Source organism: Pristiophorus japonicus, chromosome 17 (assembly GCF_044704955.1).
Source record: "Pristiophorus japonicus isolate sPriJap1 chromosome 17, sPriJap1.hap1, whole genome shotgun sequence".
NCBI lineage: Eukaryota > Metazoa > Chordata > Chondrichthyes > Pristiophoridae > Pristiophorus > Pristiophorus japonicus.
The window spans coordinates 94,566,965-94,589,338 of NC_091993.1; the positions used below are offsets into that span (position 1 = coordinate 94,566,965).

At 46.2% G+C, this 22,374-nt stretch overlaps 1 protein-coding gene across 2 annotated transcripts in view; it reads right to left on the bottom strand.

Annotated features, from left to right (window-relative positions):
- LOC139228229 (uncharacterized) overlaps window positions 1-22,102 on the bottom strand; it is an 88,584-nt gene extending 66,482 nt beyond the window's left edge. For both annotated transcript variants that reach the window (XM_070859405.1, XM_070859406.1), the window contains exons 1-3: window positions 21,705-22,102; window positions 9,228-9,349; window positions 5,941-6,035 (exon numbers count right to left, since the gene is read on the bottom strand). In XM_070859405.1, coding sequence (XP_070715506.1) covers window positions 5,941-6,035; window positions 9,228-9,349; window positions 21,705-22,087 — 600 coding nt within the window. In that variant the 5' untranslated portion in view covers window positions 22,088-22,102. The remainder of the gene's footprint in view (window positions 1-5,940; window positions 6,036-9,227; window positions 9,350-21,704) is intronic.
- Between the last annotated feature and the right edge of the window lie 272 nt (window positions 22,103-22,374).

Here is a 22,374-nt window from a genome sequence, read left to right on the forward strand (position 1 = left end):
ATCTTCTAGTCAATCTACCAGTCCAAGTTGTGAAAGACATAGCAAACACCCCCGCCGATCGAGACGCAGAACTGTCAAGCAGTCAGATAGCTCTGAAACATCCTCCGGCCTAGAAATGATTTCCAAGATCCCAAAGTCCCGACACCAATTCCCTGTCAGACCAATGCCAAACCCTGATGCACAACAAGCTGTAGACCACCTCTCTATAGATGTCTGTGATCTTCAAACAACTATTTGATTGCTCACGCTATCCGGACAGATGGAGAGGACAGTTAGATATTATTGGCAGGAAAAGAAAGGGGAGGGGGGAGGTGCACCCCCAACCCGGGTCAAGACTGAATACGTGACTAGAAAGGAAGAGCCATCTCGGGAGGAAGGATCAATAGAACCGTAGTGTTGCATACAGGATTGGATGGATAAGCAAGGATACGGTTATACTAAACAACCAAACGGCCCGAGCCCTGCTAATAAACCTCCCTATTGTCCCCGGAATGGTATGGGAAGAGGCCGGGACTGGGTAAGAGGAATTGACTGTTTTAATTGTGGGCAGGAAGGACATTGGAATAAAAATTGCCCCTACCGTCAGCATGGAAAAGGAAGAGGAGGAAGAGGAGGGGGGGCAAGGGGGGAGAGGAGGATCTTACACTAACTTCTCCCAGAACAACCCCTTTGGTCAATTGTCCCCCGATTGACTACGCAGCTTGATTGTGCAGGGATCCTCCCCAGACGACGAACCCATTCTGAATGAGTGGCAACCCTTTTTGATAGATACGGGAGCCTTCATGTCTTCTGTACAATCAAAGCTTAAACTCCCTGCCTCTACTGAAACACAGGAACTTTCAGGATTCCTGGGACAAATCTCGACATTCCCAGTGTCAGAACCGGTTAAAATGGGTTACCAGGAAGAATCGATGGAACATCGAGTTGTTATCACAACCAATCTGGACTGTAACTTGATGGCTAGAGACCTCCTTTGCAAATTCCAGTTGCATTTGGAGTGTGGAGATGATGGGATTATTGTAAAACAGGAAACCCTTAAGCGGCAGTATTATACCACTAGAACCCCTCAGTGGTGGTCTCTGGACCTGCCGCAGGCACCCTATCACGTGACCCTAGCATACGATCCCAGTGGAAAGAATCAGGACCTGCAGAACTTTTATCAGGATCACGAAGGGGAAGTGAAGGGAATTCTATTAAGAGCTAGAGTGACTGGACTGGAAAGAGAGGCAGATTTTGTGGAAGTGGATAAGAATCTGTGGAAACAGCCCCTAACAATGGCACCGCATATTGCTCGTGAAGTATTAGCCCCTCACCATGCTAAAGATTTGGGAGTTATGGTACGCAAGGCCATAGATGAGGCTGACCCTACCAGCCGGGATGTGCAAATCGTAAAACATGGCCGAACAGTCCAATTTCATGGGGACCCCGAGAAGGTCTTAACGACTCTACAGCATCATACTGGCTCGGACATACCTGACTATGTGGATCCTCATGTGTGGGCAGAGGACCCCTCCCAAGTGGGTTATACTCCCATTGATCCGATTGAGATCCCAGTGCAGGGCAATGTGGACTGGCCCTCTATCCGACAGAACCCACTGAAATCACAGGCAATCCTAAACTGACCTTTCGGCACTGTACTGCAATTAATCCGGCCTGTTTTCTTACTGAGCCACCCCAAGATGAGGAAGAACCCAGTCATGATTGCTTATCTTTAATTTAAGAGGCCACATCAGTCAGGGAAGATTTAGTTGATGTACCAATGGAAGATCCAGACTGTATTCTTACTGAGCCACCCCAAGATGAGGAAGAACCCAGTCATGATTGTTTATGTATGTTGACGGAAGTACTTCTATTAATCCAGAAGATACACGAATCTCAGGATACGCCATAGTAAACCAGGAGAATCAGGTCTTGGAATCTGCCGCTTTTGAAACCGCCTATTCTGCTCAACAAGCTGAACTATTCGCCCTCACCCGAGCCTGTATCTTGGCCAAAGATCTCAAAGTCAATATCTATACCGACTCTAGGTATGCCTTTGGGGTGGCCCATGATTTCGGACAATTATGGAAAAATAGGGGATTCCTAACCTCACAGGGGAATGAGATATCTCATAAACAGTTAGTATCTGATTTGTTGCAAGCCCTCATGTTCCCCAAACGCATTGCCATTGTCAAATGTACCGCCCATACTACCGGAAATTCTCTGGTTGATATAGGGAATCGTTGTCCTGACCAAGAGGCCAAACAGGCCTCTCGTGACCAACAGATGGTAGTGCCCAAAATTATGAGTCAGACTTAAAATCCTGCGAAGGATAAGTTAGCCTCGGAAAAACTAATGCCAACCATCCAAGATGTTATAAAAGCACAGGAGGACGCTCCTGAAAAAGATAAACTGTTGTGGAAATATTATGCATGTACTTATGACAATGTTTCTAAACTCTGGACCACCCCGCGGAACAGACTTGCATGTCTGACAAGTTGGCTCTATGAGTTATTGAATGTATGCATTTTGCTACTCATTGTGGAGCAAGGACCACGAGTGACACACTTTTGGCTACTTGGGGGCACCCTAGACTCCAGGCGCTCGCCCAGAACATCAGTAGTCGTTGCCTGGTTGGCCAGCAACATAATCCAGGGAAGGGAGTCCCCTGTGATTGGGGTAAAACGCCCCTACCCGAAGGTCCCTTTGAGACATTTCAGTTGGACTACATTGAGTTGCAAAAAGTTCAGTGTTACAAATATGTGTTAGTAATAGTAGATGTGTTTAGCAGATGGATTGAAGCCTACCCTAACCTGGACAATAAGACTCAGACTGTTGTTAAGGTGTTAATGAGGGAAATTGTTCCTAGATATGAGATCTCAGCTAGACTGATGACCACTTATGTTCTTTCTCTGACTCAGGCTCTGCGACTAGTTCACAACCAGGTTCAAGATGCTCACCTCGACCTCCCAGTTTTACCCGAATTGTCCCTCGTGGCACCAGGGAAGTATGGATTCGGAAGGGATTAGAGCCACAATGGGAGGGGCCTTTTCAGGTGTCACTCACTACCCCCACTGCAGCCAAGGTTGAGGGGAAAAGTGCCTGGGTTCACCTGCACCACTGCAAGCTCACCACCCTCTAACGAACCTATTTTGCTGGTTAGTCTAATTCCTGTTTCTGTTCCAGATCTCCTCTTCCCCATAGCTGAACAAGGCAGTTGAAGGAGGATCAGTTTGAACTTTTACCCGTAAGACAGCCAAATACACTGACGGAGACCTGAAGAAGGGAAACGGGAAAACAGAACTCTTTTTATCAGCTAAATAATTGGACTATTTATAAGATGAGACTGTGTCTGTATGCCACTGTCTGCATAATAGTGTTGATATATGACAGTTTTGGCGCACGGGAAGGAAGACAAAGGCGAGAGCTCCATGTAAACACCTTTTTGTATATGTCTTACGTTTATGCGGAAAAGGGCACTTCACTAGATGCTGGGTGTGTTCACATATCCCTATACATTCCAAAGGGGGAATTCCTTTGCGCACCGTTTCACTGACCCTAACTGAGACTGTTAGATGGATTCAAAGAAATGATATTGGAACAGGTAGCTAACCGCACTGCTGAGGCTCTGGAGGGCATCACAGCTGAAATGGTAGCGATAAGGACCGTAGCATTACAAAACCGAATGGCCCTCGATTACCTGTTAGCTGAGAAAGGGGGAACGTGTGCCCTGATAGGATCTGAATGTTGCACTTACATTCCTGATAGTTCAGAAAACATAACCCACCTTGCCGATCACATAAGGAGGGAGGTGAAGAAGTTATCCACACCAGCAAAAGAACTTAGCAGGTTTGATTGGTTTCTGGGTGGATCTTGGAGATCCTATCTAATACATGGGGCAATTGTTCTCATCGTAATAATAATTACCTGCTGTTTGATTGTTGGTTGCCTTAACCTCTGCTGTAAAGTAATGATGACAAGGTTAGCAGACCCTCTTGTGGTCAAGGGTTCCCGGGTTATGATTCAACAAACTAGAGAACTACTCAACAATAATATGATTCTGGAAAGGGAGTGCGAACGGATGAATGCAATACTCCTAGAATGATCCTAAATGTTATCATAGAATGATAAAAGGAGGGAATGTGGATATCTGAACGGAATATATGGAATTAAGGACAGTAAAGTATATATGAAAATGTATAAGCCATGGAAGAATAGCTGGGAGAATGTCAGATTGCAAATAGTGCAACATCAGCATAGCTAACAGTCTTTCTCAAGGTTTCAAGTCACTAATCCTGCCAATAACATCTAATTGTAACTTGAAATAAATCTGCAGAATTGCAAGGTCTAAGCTAATAGTCACACCACTAGATTGAAACATTTAGAGGCAATGTTTGAGCTTTCATAAAAACATCTCATATAGATTGACTAATGAGTGGCTGAGTTAGAATGTCAATCTAATTGTATTTTGTTATCTGATTTCAAAACTGTATAACTGTTGACGCTTTACGATGCAACTTCACCTATCCGTAGGGAGTGTGTACGCTCTATCCAGAGAGTATATCTTCTGTCTGATAGGTCTTACTGGCCGGTAATAAAGACTGCCTTGTTCAAAGCACAAGAGGTATTCGACTCAGTAATTTTACTGAACCAGATTGAGGTAAAAGAATCCAGGAATTTATAGATGCTGCTCGGAAATTTGGCATTTACTGCCATTATAATTTGCTTGTGGGCGACAACGAGTTGCACATTCAGGGAGTGGAATCCCTTTTGGTTCCGAAAAACCTCTGCATCCTGAAAAGGTGCCCGCATGCCGATGTGCGTACAGTCTATTGCTCCCTGCACCTTGGGGAAGTTTGCTATTCTGAAGAATCCTAGAGCCCTCTCAGTCTGTGCCTCCCTGGTCATTCTGCGTGCATAAAGGGCTTCAGTCACCTGTCAAATGCAGCAATGTGTGGCATGCTGAGAGATAGTGCAAATGTCGCCAGCTGAGGCCTGAAAGGAACCCGATGCATAGAAGGAAAGTGCCGCAGTTACTTTGACCTCAACGGACAGTGCGGTCCTGATGGTGCTGGTAGGCTGCAGATCTGCCCTAATGAGCTGGCATATCTCACTGATGACTTCATTCCGGAAGCGCAGTCTCCTAAGACAAGTGTTATTGGACAAGTTCAGGTAAGACCGCTTCTCACTGTAAGTGTGTCGGGTGTAAGTTCTTGTCCTCCTCCTCCTCAGTCTGCCACCTCTTTGATTGGGCACATAAAGCTCTTCAATATACCTTCTGCCATCTCTAGTCTGCAGCATGTGCGTAGTCATCAAGACAGGCTGAGAAATTATAGGCCCCATTACAATAACAATCAGTATTATACCTATTGTTCACAAACAATAAATTTACCTACTAAAACAAATAAAATAAATTCAATTCGTCCACAGTATGATAAGATACTTATTCAGATTTTCAAATCACCTTAAAATAACTCCAGAGTACATCAAAATTCCCCAGAAGTTGAAGCAGCCTTTTACATGAAAAGTCCTCTGATTTACAAAATGGCGTCCATACTGTTGGGTTAAGGTCAGGTGAGGGCAATTTTTTCTCAGCGTTTGTTTCGGCGAGCGATATTTTCAGCGATATGTGGGCGAGATGCCGAAAGTAATGCCTGGCGATATTATGGGCGATAGTTTCCATTTTTCGGACGTTTACGGCGGTATTATTAATTCTCGGCGTTAACTATATGCCGAAAGTAACGTTGGGCGATAAGTGAGCGATAAATGGGCGTAAGTTTCCATTTTTTGGCTAATGGGCGATATCTGGGCATTATACCTCATCTCAGCGTTAAGTGGGCGGTAGCGATGCAAAACTTATGGAAAGTCTAGCCCTTCGACTTTTTAGCATTAACAGTGCCAGGTGAAACCAGGACGACTACAAAAGCCTGAAATGTATCACTGAAAGAAAAGCAAACCTACTTTAGGAATAGGAGACTTTTTCATCTTGCTGTACATATTCAACAACTTGCTCCACGGAGAGAATGACATTCTTAGATTGTTCTCCTTGGGTTGATCTATAAGTTCAACAACAAAGATATTTTGCATTCTAAAGTATTTCCAATAAACTAGTCTCCCATTGTTGTCTAAACACTTCCCTTCAGTACTTTATGAATCATTTTAGAGTCTGCATGAGTATCAGTTGAACGTGACCAATCAGACAAGTTCAATTATCAGTCAACTTCCCTCCGTTTGTATACACACACACACGTCATATTACTATACATCTTCGTCACTAAGAATATGAGCCCAAAATGTAAACTGTTCTCTCCACAGATTCCTCTGCTGTATTTCTAGTTTTTTTTTTCTGTTTTTGATTTGGATTACTAGAATCTGCAGTGTTTTCTTTTTATAGAGATTCAAGGTGTGTTTCTCAAGCCAAACATCTCTGCTTGCACAAATGTCTGCTAAACATCCATCAAATACATTGTCCTACTATAAATCATTGTTCTTTGAAGCTATAATAATTTAAAATTGCCAAATGGAAGAGTTTTCCAGTGCTTGTATAGTTTCTTAACCACCAAACTTATCTTCTTAATACACTTTAACTTTAACCTGTATTTGAAAACACGCTGGCCTTGATTTTCATTAGCCCCCAAAAATGGACGCGGGGATCAAGTTGCGCAATCAACCCGCACCCGTTCAGAGGAATGTAGGCAGCACACGAACTTCATGCTGCCTGCTCATTTCCATGATTGTGGCATTCAGCCCAGCACTGAACGCACTAATGAGTGACTGAACGCTCAGCAGGAGCCCAAGTTCATGTGAGGCTAGCACCAATTAAAGTCAGCTTGCACGTCTTAAAGGCAGTCTGCACTTCTTAAAGGGAAGGTACATTGTGCCTGCAGCACCTCATTGAACTGGCTGGGGAAAGCAGTGAAAGGAGGAGAAAAGAAACATTATGCCACAACAGGGGAGAGAGTATGTGCCAAGGTTCTCTGAGGAGCCACTGCTGCAAGCCTCACTGCCATATCTCACAGCTTACACACACTGTCAGTTATTCATCCACAATGGGCATATCACCCAAACACATCGCACCATACTCACTGACACACTTTCCTTTCTCTTGCAGGAAAAGGCGGCTTACAACCGTCGCAAACAGGACCTAACCAGCGGGGACAGGTACACCTGCAAAACATGACCCCCATGGAGGAGATGCTGCTGGCCATTCTTGGGCAGGGTATCGCTGAGTCTGTGGCCAGCGGTGGAGCTGAAAGAATAAAAGATGCCGGTATCCTCATACATAATCCTTCTTCTTACATCCTACTTCCCCCTTATCCCACAATCTCTTCTGATTTACAAGCTGCACGTGGTGTAAGCATGCAACTCTTGTTTTCCCCCTTCCCCTCACCACAACCCTACCCTTGTGCCTTTTTTATTTCAGAGATGCAAGAAATCCAACCTGCCCAGTCAGTGATGCAAGAAGAGGGAGAGGAAAGTGATGATGAAGAAGAAACACCTTCACTCAATCTGACACTCGCAGCCACCGGCTCAGATACTGGCACTGCAAAGACCTTAGAGGGCAGCTTAGAGGTGTGATCTGCATGTGGTGAGTCACTGGGCATGAGTGGGCTGCAACCAGGGCAGGGAGAAAGGGAAGGGCAAGTGCCAGCTTCCCGGAGGGAACTCGAGGAGAGTTTGGCTACAGCAGACTTACATGAGGACTTTGATGGGGCAGCATGCAGAAGAATGCTGATGGGTATGCAGAACAAAATGCTTGGTGCATCGGCAGGTCTGGCAGAAAGTCTGAGTGTAATGTTAAAGGGCATGGTGGAGTCCGGCACCAACCTTACACAGGGCTTTGTGCAGATCTTGGAGCCCATGCTTTCCAACATGGAAGGAATGGGAAACTCCATTAGCACACTTGTGGACCGCACCATGATGCAGAAACTGATGGCTGATGTCTCAACTTCCATTGTAACACAAGCAGAATCCACCTAACATCTGAGTGCTGCAGTGGAAGCTCAGACTGAAGTCATGCAAGCTCAGACTGGTCTCATGCAGGCTCAGCTTGCTGCCATGCAAGCTTAGACTGCTGCCATCGTGGCTGTGTTTACCAATGTAGAAACTAATTTACCGGGGTGTCATAGCAGCCCAGCAATCTCTGCTCCAACAGATTATTAGGAATATTGAGGCGCCGCACCAGGCGAGTGGCACGAACCTGCTGTCCTCTCTCAGGATGACAACATTCATCTTCCCACCATTGCCACTCCACCAGTGCCCTTGCTGGTGCCGGCCAGCGAGCCAGCCCAAACTGAGGTGGTGCAGTCTGTAACCGGGTCTTCATAGAATCATAGAAATTTACAGCACGGAAGGAGGCCATTTCGGCCCATCATATCCTCGCTGGCCGACAAAGAGCTATCCAGCCTAATCCCACTTTCCAGCTCTTGGTCGGTAGCCCTGTAGGTTACGGCACTTCATGTGCACATCCAAGTACTTTTTAAATGTGGTGAGGGTTTCTGCCTCTACCACTCTTTCTGGCAATGAGTTCCAGACCTCCAACACCCTCTGGGTGAAGACATTTCCCCTCAAATCCCCTCTAAATCTCCTACCAATTACTTTAAATCTATGCCCCCTGGTTGTTGACCCTTCTGTTAAAGGAACTAGGTCCTTCCTATCCACTCTATCTGGGCCCCTCATAATTTTATATACCCCAATAAGGTTTCCCCTTAGCCTCCTCTGTTCCAAAGAAAAGAAAACCAATCTATCCAATCTTTCCTCTTAGTTAAAATTCTCCAGTCCAGGCCTCATCCTTGTAAATCTCCTCTGTACCCTCTCTAGTACAATTACATCTTTCCTGTAACGAGGTGACCAGAACTGCATGCAGTACTCTAGCTGTGGCCTAACTAGTGTTTTATACAGTTCAAGCATAACCTCCCTGCTCTTGTATTTTATGCCTCGGCTAATAAAGGCAAGTATTCCATATTCTTAACCACCTCATCTACCTGGCCTGCTACCTTCAAGGATTTGTGGACATGCACTCCAAGGTCCCTTCTAGGCCCAGAGCTGCTCAAGCTTTCCCTGCAAGGCCATCTGCCATCTCCCCAGTGAAAGTCAGCAGCCTTCCACCAGCCATGCTGCAGCTACTGAAGTAGCACTTCGTAGGAGCACCTGGATAGGCAATTGCTGTTTTAAGAACTAATAACATGCAGAAATACAATTTCAGTCTTCCCACACTGCAAAGAAATGCAATGTAGACTCTTCCATACCCTTTAAAAGAGATTCACTTTCATCCTTGGCACAGCTGTAATCTAACAAGGACTCGTTTGAATTTACAGATGTATTCTGTTCTTCTGCAGGCATAACTTCTGGGCTGGTGTTGATGTTCAACCTGTCCAGTGAAACAGCAAAAAAATGAGATTGTTGTAATACTGGATTATACAGAGGTTCTTAGTTAGTAAAAATGAGCCAGCCAGGTCATTTAGTGCTTCTCCAAAGGATTTTACCTTCTTAGAACTATAAAGGGCCATAGTGATGGTCATAACTTTTTGTCTCTGAAGACAAGAAATCTTCCCTAATCTAATTAAAACAAGACATTCAAAACAAGCAAGCAATTGAATTAATATATTTCTAATGGTTAAGTATTGATCTTTACATTAGTTTTATTTATCTATAAGGGATATACAATGGAGAATAGTAGGATAAATAAGAAAACCATCATCCATGAGTGACATTGTTTCTTTAGCACAGTATAAGCATTGGGTAATGACACAGCTACTTGGTTCAGCATTAGATGGCAAACTTCAAATGCTTATCGTTGCTTTAAATTTGCCAATTTTTTTCACTGTCCTCATCAGAATGAAACTGCAAAATTAATTATTCTTATTTTCTACAATCTTGACTATATTGTCAGAAACTAGAAAAAAAGAGACAGATTTTTTAAACATATATATATAAGTCAGGGGCTTCAAAGATTCAAAAAGTATTGCTGCTATGAGACTGTAAATATAATGTTACACATCTAATTCAATGCAATGGAATAGCACCTAACGTTACATGACAGCCTCAATGTTCATTCTTAACTCACCAACAGTCAGCAGTAAATAATGTGCAATCTGAAAATTATCATTTTTTCTATCCTAACTACTATCTTTGAAATAACTGCACAGAAAATGAAATCCTCTGTTGATTCCGCAGGGATATGTGGTGGGTATACAAGGAATCAGGGCCAGCAGTCAGGACGTAAAAACATTTAAATGGCCTCCATACGAACTGTATAAATGTAAAACTAGGTAATTTCCTTGTCAAAATGGTCGGCCAATCATAACATTAGCAGCTATGACTTCAGAAACTCATTTGTACCAATGATCCATACCCATATTTAAATGACCCTGATGAGATCATCAGAAATTGGAAGGTATATACTCCATTTATGAAATGGTAACCAGTAACAAAGAACCGTTCATACCAGTAGCATGGACTGCCCACCTAACCCGATTGCCCACCTTACTGAGAGGACAATCATCCATCCCTCACAATGAGAATTTAAACCCCACTTCATATTTGAATACAATTTTCTGTCTCGTCCATTTAGACACATTTTCAACCCTAACCTTCCTAGCCTGCCCCTTGTCCTCCTCCTTCCATTATCTCATCATTGCCTTCCCTTTCCTTTTCTCTCTCCCTTCCTCTCTCCTATCTTCATCCTCACTTCCTGTCAGCTGTGGCTCAGTGGGTAGCACACTTGCCTCTGAGTCAGAAGGTTGTGGATTCAAGTCCCACTTCAGGAACTTGAGTACATAAATCTAGGCTGACACTCCACTCCAGTGCAGTGCTGAGACAATGCTACACAGTTGGAGGTGCTGTCTTTTGGATGAGATGTTAACCCGAGGCCCCATCTGCTCTCTCAGGTGGACATAAAAGATCCCATGGCACTATTTCGAAGAAGAGCAGGGGAGTTACTTTAGTACAGTTATGTGCCTGAGGCATAGGTTTCAGTGATAATGCAGCAAATATCTATCTATGACATTAATTTCTGCTAGCTGGGCTCAGTTGGTAGCAAGCCCTCTCTCCTCCAAGTCAAAAGATTGTGGGTTTGAGCTCTATACCAGAGATTTGAGCTCACGTTCTAGGTTAACACTTCAGTGCAGTACTAGAGGAACCATCCTTCGGATTAAATTTTAAGTCAAGATCCGCCTTATTGTTCTGGTGGTTCAGGTGGTCATTGAGTATCTCATGGCTCCATTGAAGAAGAGCACAGACTTTGCCCAATGTCCTACCCAGCATTCTTTTCTTATTTATCCTACTATTCTCCATTAGGGCGATCTTTGGCCAGGGACTCTCCCAGATGTCAGTGGGGATTGTTATGTCTTTAGATGCTCTGATAATGACTCCACAAGGCAATGTGTTGTACTTGAACTGTAGTGACCTTAGTTCTTTATTGACAACTCCAGAGTGAGGATCACACATGGTGGCCTGCCTTTTATACTAGGCCAGGCACACCTGTACAGGTTACCTGCAAGTCTCCCACTGCTGTGCCCTCTGGTGACACACCTTGTGATAGCGCACACAATAACCATGTAGGATACATGACAGGGTTGTTGCATTTTATCAGGGAGGCTTTGAGGGAATCCTTGTAACGTTTCCACTGCCCTCCTTTGGCTCATTTGCCGTGAAGGAGTTCCAAGTAGAGCGCTTGCTTTGGGAGTCTCGTGTCTGGCAAGCGAACTAAGTGGCCTGCCCAGCGAAGCTGATCAAGTGTGGTCAGTGTTTCAATGCTGGGGATGTTGGCCTGGACGAGGACACTAACGTTGGTGCGTCTGTCCTCCCAAGGGATTTGTAGGATCTTGCGGAGACATTGATGGTGGTATTTCTCCAGCGACTTGAGGTGTCTACTGTACATGGTCCACGTCTCTGAGCCATACAGGATAGCGGGTATTACTACAGCCCTGTAGACCATGAGCTTGATAGCAATTTTGAAGGCCTGATCTTCAAACACTCTTTTTCTCAGGCGGCCGAAGGCTGCACTGACGCTCTGGAGGCGGTGTTGAATCTCGTCGTCAATGCCTGCTCTTGTTGATAGGAGGCTCCCAAGATAAGAGAAGTGGTCCACGTTGTCCAGGGCCGACCGTGGATCTTGATGGTTGGGGGACAGTGCTGTGCAGTGAGGACAGGCTGGTGGAGGATGTTTGTCTTACTGATGTTTAGCGTATGATGTTTCATACGCCTCAGTAAATACGTTGACTATGCCTGGAGTTCAGCCTCTGTCGAGCTACAGTACGCAGACGCAGGCATCGTCTGCATACTGTAGCTTGACGACAGAGGTTGGGGTGGTCTTGGACCTGGCCTGGAGACAGCGAAGGTTGAACAGGTTCCCACTGGTTCTGTAGTTTAGTTCCACTCCAGCGGGAAGTTTGTTGACTGTGAGGTGGAGCATGGCAGCGAGGAAGATTGAGAAGAGGGTTGGGGCAATGACGCAGCCCTGCTTGACCCCGGTCCGGACGTGGATTGGGTCTGTGATGGATCCATTAGTAAGGATCACGGCCTGCATGTCATCGTGGAGCAGGCGGAGGATGGTGACGAACTTTTGGGGGCATCCGAAACAGGGGAGGACGCTCCATAGACCCTCACGGTTGACAGTGTCAAAGGCCTTTCTAAGGTCGAAGGAGGTCATGTATAAGGGCTGGCGCTGTTCCCTACATTTTTCCTGCAGGGAACAGTCACTGTACTCTATTGCTGAAGAACTTTCAGATGCTTCAAGGTAATAAGGTGGTATCTAATTGCAAGTATATTATGTAAGTTTTGTAGTGGTGGACAGGAGTTGGAAATGATTTGTCTAGTGTTCATTTCTCATGCATTCTATTAGGGTGTCTACATGTGAGTCAAGATTTTTCACTGCTCCCTGGTGTCAACTCCAGTAAACATAGACAAGAAGTTAGTCCAGAAACTGCTCAACTGGCTGTGCACTAGCCCAGGCCCTGCACCCCATCACCACCACTTTGGGGATTTTTTATTGGAAGTAATGGAGGATGTAGAATCTGCCTGTCCTAATATGGGTGGGGTTATGCTAATGACATGCAAATTAGGAATGGAATCCATATGGCCGTGGAGGATTTAAAATTTAAAGGGCTACATTATCACACACAGTTGATCACAGGCTGATGGATTGGATAGGCTTAGGAAGGATTAAGCACCAAATTAAAAAAGTAATTCAAGCAATCCATAGGCTGTCAACCACATTGCCGCCGCTATAGGTGTCCAAGGTGAGCAGATGGGGCCTCGGTTTAATGTCTCATCTGAAAGACGGCATCAAAGACAGTGCATACTCACTCAGCACTGCACTAGAGTGTCAGTCTGGATTTTTGTGCTCAAATCTCACAACCTTATGACTCAGAGGCAAGGGTGCTACCAACTGAGCCACAGCTGACACAACTGTTGCAGTCATTCAGTGAGCATCTTCTGCACGATGAAAACACGTCCGAAGGAATCTACATTCTCATGTATCTCACACTACTGTACATAACTGTATCTTACCATGTTATACATGACTGTAACTAAATATGACCTGTAACCACAAGCATACCTTACCACCAGGGGTGCACTTGCAGGAGACACTGCATACCTGTTCCACACAGGTATATAAAGACAGGTCTCAGGCAAGTGTGGCATTCGAGAGCTGTGAAATAAAGGTGCAGGTCCAGAGTGACCTTGACTTCAGCATGTGCCTCGTGTAAGTCTGTACTGCAGGGTCAGGACTTTACAGTGGCGATGAGTTACGGGATCGCAGAATCCACAGAATGGCTACCAACGGCTCAGATGAGAAATACAATGCTGGAGATAATTGGGAGGACTTTATAGAAAGGCTCCAGCAAAGCTTTGTAACCAAAGACTGGTTGGGTGACGATAAGGCAGACAAGAGAAGAGCCCATCTCTTGACCAGCTGTGGCTCAAAAACATATGCCTTAATGAAGGAACTGCTGGCACGCAAGAAACCAGCAAGCAATTCATTTGAAGAGTTGAACACACTGGTGGTAGACCAGCTGAAGCCAGCGAGCAGCCTACACAGGTTCTACAACTAAAGACGCTGTGTGGGCCAGAGCATACCCGACTTTGTGGCGGAACTTCGGAGGTTGGCTAGCTTATGTGAGTTCTCCGATGAACTAAGGAGAGAAGTACTGAGAGACTTTTTTATTGAAGGAATAGGCCACGCAGGCATATTCTGAAAGCTCATGGAGACCAAGAACTTGACCCTAGAGGCAGCAGCACTGGTCGCACAGACATTCTTGGCAGGAGAAGAAGAAACGAGGTTGATCTATACTGCGGGTACGACAACTAATGAAACATCGGAACAAGGGGTTCACAGCGTGAAACAAGCCGCTACCCCCACACACAGACAAAGGCAGGAGAGCAGGCCTTCAACAGCAGGCAGTGATGCCAGAAGCCATCAAGGGCCACATGAACGGCCGTTCACACCTCATCAACCCACAATGCGAGCAATCAACTACAAACTGAGAGAAGCTCAAGAGAGATCAGCCAGACACAGCTCAGCCTTCGGAAACAATGGAAGCGGTCTGTGCTGGAGATGTGGGGGAAGGCACTCATCAAGGGGGTGTCGAGCGATTTCAGCATGCCATTTGCAGAAACTGCAACTATACAGGGCATCTGGCCCGCATGTGCAGAAAAACAGCAGCTCGGCTGGTATACGAATCGGAAGGGTCGGAAAGCGGACCAGAAGATGGTGGGGACAGTGCCCGGGACACCGAGGTACAGCGGGTCAACACGATCAATGTCCACTGTTCTTACAACAAGACGCCTCCAATAATAATGAGGGTCCTACTCAACGGGGTACCCGTCAACATGGAACTGGACACGGGAGCGAGTCAATCTCTCATGAGCGTCCAACAATTTGAACAGCTGTGGCCGCACAAAAGCAACAGACCAAAACTCACAAGGGTCGACACCAAACTAAGGACCTATACCAAAGAAATCGTTCCAGTCACACACAAAGGAACGGTGAACCAACTTCCCCTGTGGATTGTCCCCGGAGATCTCCCAGCACTGTTGGGGAGATGCTGGCTGGCAAAACTAAATTGGAAATGGGATGATGTTCACGCCATGTCGTCAGAGGAACGGACCTCCTGCTCAACAGTTCTAAGTCGATTTGAACATCTCTTTCAGCCAGGTGTGGGCACCTTCAAAGGGGCTAAAGTTAAAATCTACATCACACAGGATGCTAGACCGGTCCATCACAAGGCTAGAGCTGTGCCTTATGTGATGAGGGAAAAGATTGAACATGAACTGGACAGGCTTCTGCGGGAAGGCATTATCTCACCCGTGGAATTTAGCGACTGGGCAAGTCCCATCATCCCCTTCATGAAGCCTGATGGATCCGTACGAATCTCTGGGGATTACAAATCGACCATAAACAGAGTCTCCCTACAGGACCAATACCCGCTGCCCAGAGCGGAGGACCTATTTGCCACATTGGCTGGAGGAAAACTTTTCTCGAAGCTAGATCTCACATCTGCGTATATGACGCAAGAACTGACCGAAGAGTCTAAGCTACTCACCACCATCAACACACATTGAGGCCTTTTCATGTACAATCGATGTCCATTCAACATCAGTTCGGCAGCTGCTATATTCCAACGCAACATGGAGTGTCTGCTCAAGTCCATCCCGGGGACGGTTGTGTTTCAAGATGACATGCTCATCACGGGCAGGGACACTGACTCCCATCTCCGCAATTTTGAGGAAGTACTAAAGCGATTGGATCGGGTAGGCCTAAGAGTTAAGAAATCCAAGTGTCTGTTTCTCGCGTCCAAGGTTGAATTTTTGGGCAGGAGGATTGCCGCTGATGGAATCCGCCCAACAGAATCCAAAACCGAAGCAATTTGCCTGGCACTCAGCCCCGGAATGTCTCGGAACTGCGCGCCTTTCTCGGGCTACTCAATTACTTTGGGAACTTTGTGCAAAACTTGAGCACGCTGCTGGAGCCGCTCCATGTGCTACTCAGAAAGGGGTGCAATTGGTTTTGGGGGGACGCCCAAGAACGCGCCTTCAATAAGTTCCAACAGTGTTTTGGCATTTTTTGACCCAGGTAAAAAGCTAGTTCTTACATGTGATGCGTCAGTGTACGGGGTCGGGTGCGTTTTACAACATGTCAATGGTGCGGGTAAATTACAACCCATTGCTTATGCCTCCGGGTCACTTTCGCGGGCGGAGCGCGGGTACGGTATGGTGGAGAAGGAGGCGCTCGCGTGCGTGTACGGTGTCAAAAAGATGCACCAATACATTTTCGGAGCCAAGTTCGCGTTAGAAACCGACCACAAACCCCTCACATCTCTACTATCCGAGAGCAAGGCAATAAACGCCAACGCCTCGGCGCGCATTCAACGGTGGGCATTCATGCTGGCGTTTTATGACTACACAATAAGGCACAGACCAGGCACAGACAACTGTGCCGACACGCTTAGCAGGCTACCCCTGGCGACCACGGAAGGGTCTGACGAACAGGACTGTGAGATGGTCATGGCAATCAACGCCTTTGTGTCCATAGGTTCGCCCATGACGGCTCGCCAAATCAGAGTCTGGACGACCAGCGACCCCACGTTATCCTTAGTCAAAAGATGTGTTTTAACTGGTGACTGGGCAGAGGCTCGCGATGCCTGCCCCGAGGAGATCAAACCTTTCCATAGGCACATGCATGAACTATCACTACAGGCAGACTGCCTGATGTGGGGCAGCCGAGTAGTTATGCCTTTGCGAGGCAGAGAGGCGTTTGCTTGGGAGCTTCACCGCGAGCACCCGGGGATCGTTCTCATGAAGGCCATAGCCAGATCCTACGTTTGGTGGCCTGGCATTGACACGGACTTGGAGCTCTGTGTCTGACGGTGCACCACTTGTGCCCAACTCAGTAATGCCCCCAGGGAGGCCCCCCTGAGCCCTTGGCCCTGGCCCACCAAACTGTGGTCGCGGGTACACGTAGACTATGCGGGCCCATTCATGGGCAAAATGTTCCTCGTAGTCGTCGATGCATTTTCAAATCGGATCGAATACACCATTTTAAACTTGAGCACCACCTCCACCACTGTGGAGAGCCTTAGAACCATGTTTGCAACGTAAGCAATTCCTGACATATTGGTCAGTGATAATGGTCCGTGCTTCACCAGCGCAGAATTCCAAGATTTTATAGTTGACCACGGCATAAATCACATTAAGACGGCACCGTTCAAGCCGGCCTCCAATGGCCAGGTGGAGCGAGCAGTACAAATCATTAAACAAGTCATGCTTAAAATCCAAGGTCCCACACTGCAGAGCCGCCTGTCGCGACTGCTGCTGGCACACAGATTCGTCCGCATTCGTTGACTGTGGCTCCCCCCCGTCCAACTCTTGATGAAATGAACCCTAAAGACTAGGCTCTTGTTAATCCTCCCAGACATGCATGAAATTGTTGAGGCAAAGCGCCGTAAGCTAACTGAGTACCATGACCGAAATTCAAGGGGGAGGTGGAATGAGATAGGGGACAAAGTGTTTGTGCTAAACTATGGCAGGGGTCCCAAATGGCTTGCAGGGACAGCAACAAGCAAGGAAGGAAACAGGCTACTGGTTGTACAAATGGATAATGGCCAAACCTGCCGGAGGCATGTAGACCAAGTAAAAAGTAGATTCACCAACAAAACTGCAGAACCAGAGGCAGACTACAATGTGGAACTCACGCCACACCTGGTGGACATACAGAGGGAACAACCTGAGGAAAGGGCAATCACAACAGACAGCCCAGGCGAGATATCAACAATCATACTGAACGAAACAGACAGCCCAGGTGAGATACCAGCAATCACACCGAAAGAAAAACAGGCACCAAGGCAAACAACTGAACCACAACTAAGACGCTCCATGCGAGAGCGTAGACCACCTGAGAGACTGAATCTATAAAGACAATAAGGGGGAGGGTGATGTCATGTATCTCACACTACTTTACATAACTGTATCTTACCATGCTATACATGATTGTAACTCGATATGGCCTGTAACCACAAGCATACCTTACCACCAGGGGTGCACTTGCAGGAGACACTGCATACCTGTTCCACACAGGTATATAAAGACAGGTCTCAGGCAAGTGTGGCATTCGAGAGCTGTGAAATAAAGGTGCAGGTCCTGAGTGACCTTGACTTCAGCATATGCCTTGTGTAAGTCTGTACTACAGGGTCAGGACTTTACATACATCTTGTGTGAGGATGTGTGAGGAGCCGATGCATGGTATTGAAAGCATACATATATTCTTGAAATGTGTGTCAGCTCTGAGGATGAAGGTATTGTGAAAGCTAACAGGGAACATAGCATTCACCTATATAGTTTTGTGCCAATGATCACATAAGCTGGATATTAATATAGTAATATCCCTTTTGATTCATGTAAGGATCGCTCATCTCCACAGAAGCCCACCGGTCCACATGGATCTAGATAATCACACCCTGCACCTTGGGCAAGTCAGCGAGTTGGTAGAAGCCAAAAGCAAATGCTTGCTTATCCAAACAACAACAACTTTTATTTATATAGCGCCTTTAACGTAGCAAACTGTCCCAAGGTAAGTCACAGCAGTGTTAAAAGACAAAACAGATAAATTGACACTGGGCCACAAAAGAAAAAATTACAGCAGATGACTAAAAGCTTGGTTAAAGAGATAGGTTTTAAGGAGCGTCTTAAAGGAGAAAGAGTGGTAGAGAGGCAGAGTAGTTTAGGGAGAGAGTTCAAGAGCTTAGGGCCCAGGCAGCTAAAGACAGGGCCAGCGATGGTTGAGCAGTTATAATCAGGGATGCTCAAGAGGGCAGAATTTGAGGAGCACAGACATCTCGTAGAGTTGTGAGGCCTTAGCCAAAATGGCATCAATGACTGTGGATGCATGTAAACACTGCTATCTGGCTTATGGCCAAAAACATCCAATGGTGTCGTGTTATGGTGATTTTTTGCTGGATCAGACAGCGTGGAGGAGTTTTTGAGCTGTGGTTTCAGGTCCTCTCTCAGCAGGTGGCACAACCCTGGTGACTTCCCTACTAAACCATTAACTTCTAAAGGCATTGCATCTCACTAAGGTTCAGGAATGTCCATCTCACTCAGTCATATGAACCCACTCACCTCCAAGTAGATGCTCTGCTCCTTGGCTACTGCTCTTGCATCCAAAAGAGCTTTTATAGCTCACTCTTCTCCAGATAACACAAGTCTATAAGGATTCCAAAGGGAACCCCATGCAGCTTTGACAGATGTTCTCACTGCACCCAAACTTTAGGAAGACACTATTCCTTTAAGGTCTAGAATAGCAATAAAACAATGATATATTTTCAGTAACTAAAGTTCCTCCGACTCAGAATTATTGCCTTTACAGCACTCAAAAAGTTTTTTGTTGTTTTTACTAGCACTCCCTTTTTATGTGGGTAGCTATTACACGACTTGCAAGAGGACAGGCCTAAAGCTGGGACAGTAAATCAACTTCCAGGTCATTCTGATGTCACAAATGTGGCAAAACTGATTCATTTGAATACCTGCACCTCCTTCAGGTGTAGCACTATGGGCCCCTCTCAGATGAGGTCAGGAAGTTGATGGGTACGGTAGACAAATAACATCAGAGCCCCAGGTGTTAGGCGTCTTCGCCAATATTTGTGCTAGGCTGCACTTCCCTTTCAGACGTTCCTGAGGTGCTATACTCAGGAAAATTGGCCCTAGTGTGGTCCTCCCGCCATCACCGCCACCTCGGAAGAACTTGCCCTATTGAGCGGTCGTCAGGCAAATGCAAGTTATGCAAATCTGCACCTTTTTTTTTATTCCTTGGGGTAACAAATCAATGAAGTTGTAATCCAATTGTTGATTTCCTATTTCGTGCCACTCTGTTCCTTAATGGGGTTCTCATTGCTGGCCCTGGCTGCAGCTCCAACCTCAAGCTGCTACTTCAAACATGCCAAGAATCGGTTCTTTCTGCTGAGATGTGCAATTCTTGGTCTCACAATAGATTAAGAAATCACACCTACAGCATAGTGTCCATTCTCAGAGTGAAGCAGCAGCAACAGCTATGAACTGCAGCCAGTTGTGAGAAGATAAAAATGGTAGAGGGCCTTTATGAACTGGAAGGGAGAATAGTTGGAGGGGAGGGGGTGCTTTTGTGAACTATGGGATTGGGAATAGTGTCTCTGTGAACTTTTTTTCTTCTGTTAATGGGATGTGGGCGTCGCTGGCAAGGCCAGCATTTATTGCCCATCCTTAATTGCCCTTGAGAAGGTGGTGGTGAGCTGCCTTCTTGAACTGCTGCAGTCCGTGTGGTGCAGGTTCTCCCACAGTGCTGTTAGGGAGGGAGTTCCAAGATTCTGACCCAGCAACGATGAAGGAACAGTGGTATACTTCCAAGTCAGAATAGTGTGTGATGTGGAGGGGAACGTGGAGGTGGTGGTGTTTCCATGTGCCTGCTGCCCTTGTCCTTCTACCTGGTAGTAGAGGTCGTGGGTTTTGAAAGTGCTGCTGAAGAAGCCTTGGCGAGTTGCTGCAGTGCATCTTGTAGATGGTACACTCTGCAGTCACAGTACGCCAGTGGTGGAGGGAGTGAATGTTTAAGGTGGTGGATGGGGTACCAATCAAGCTGGCTGCTTTGTTCTGGATAGTGTCGAGCTCCTTGAGTGTTGTTGGAGCTGCACTTATCCAGGCAAATGGAGAGTATTCCATCACATTCCTGACTTGTGCCTTGTAGATGGTGGAAAGGCTTTGGAGAGCCAGCAGGTGAGACACTCACCACTGAATACCCAGCCTCTGAGCTGCTCTTGTTGCCACAGTATTTATGTAGCTGGTCCAGTTAAGTTTCTGGTCAATGGTGATCCCTAGGATGTTGATGGTGGGGGATTCGGCAATGATAATGCCACTGAATGTCAAGGGGCCATGGTTAGAGTCTCGCTTCTTGGAGATAGTCATTGCCTGGCACTTATGTGGTGTGAATTTTACTTGCCACTTATCAGCCCAAGCCTGAATGTAGTTCAGATATGTAGTTTCGAAGGGAGAGTGCCTCTGTGACGTTGAATGGAATCAGAAGGGGAGAGCGCCTCTGTGAACTGCAAAGGAGGTTGGAGGGGTAAAGTGCCTCTTAGTGGGGGACATAGATAGTTTTGGAGAAGAAATGGTTAGGTTTGTCTGCTGCATGTGGATTGCTCGGAAATGTCATATATTTTCCTATAATTGTTTTAGAATGAAACTCCATCAATTGTGAAGTAAAACTGTATTTAAAATTAAGCAAAATGTACAATTTTTAATGCAAACATGTTCTGGTCTGACAGGGTCCTGGTTCCAACCTTTTGAAAAGCATCTGCCGTTGGCTGGAGACAGCAATTGAAAGCAGTGTACACAATTCTAACTTTGCTGCCCACGGCTCTGACCCTCTGTGGCACAAATTTGACAGTTACATTTCTCCACACAACCATCTTCATGCTTCTTCAGAACACGCCAGCCAAATTTTTGGCATTTTTGTAGCGCCTATTCCGTCCTACTAACGCAGAACTGGATTACCAATCTCCAAACCGACTTGAATGTATGGCCCATAGAGTTGACAAGAGTGGAGACTTTCGTCCCATATAAATCTGGCTTGGATTTGAACCAAACTGCCAGAGGTGAAAGGGCATTGTGCTGAGCTCACAAAGTCACTGGGGGAAAAAAAACATTTTAAACGGAAAGATGCAAAACGCCCGTATTTATTTTTCAGCGTTACTTACATCTTTTTCCCCTCTGGTTTAGATGCGTGCCATCTTGAGCCAGTGTCTGCTGGTTCCGCGTTAAAATGTGACTGCGTCTGTAATCTTTTTGAAGGACTTGCTGGCTTTGGAGGCGCTTCTATCCCAGACTCTTCCATCCCCTTCCTCATTCCCTCTGGAGAAGGAGGCATGTTTTCGAATATAACTGGTGTGTTGGGACGTTTTGGCCGCATGCTCGGTCCGCTCACCATATATGACCCTTCAGGCAACACTTGGAGATCTTTCAAGTCTTCCACCAGGTCGCCTTCTCCTTGGCTCAACGACCTGACGCCCGATGGTGCCGAACCGGACGCTGATCTCGACATAGTCATGTCTTGCCAGTTTTCCAAGGCTAGGTCTTGCATCTCGGCATACCTACCCTCTTCGCCTGACAGCAAATGTTTCCGTTTGTTGAGGTTGTGAAAGACAATGGGAAAAATCTGAAACATTTTATCAATTGCAGGTACTGGTTTGAATTGAAATAGTGTTCGGTGACAGTTGGTGTCAGAAGTTCACAAAATCCAGTAAACAGTTGGGGGAACAAGTTCCTATTCTCGAACCCAGCGACAGTCGGAGTGAACGTGGGCGCTTGGAGACCAACTTTAAAAGTAAATGCAGCATTGTTACCAAACTATCCTTTTAGAGATGCATT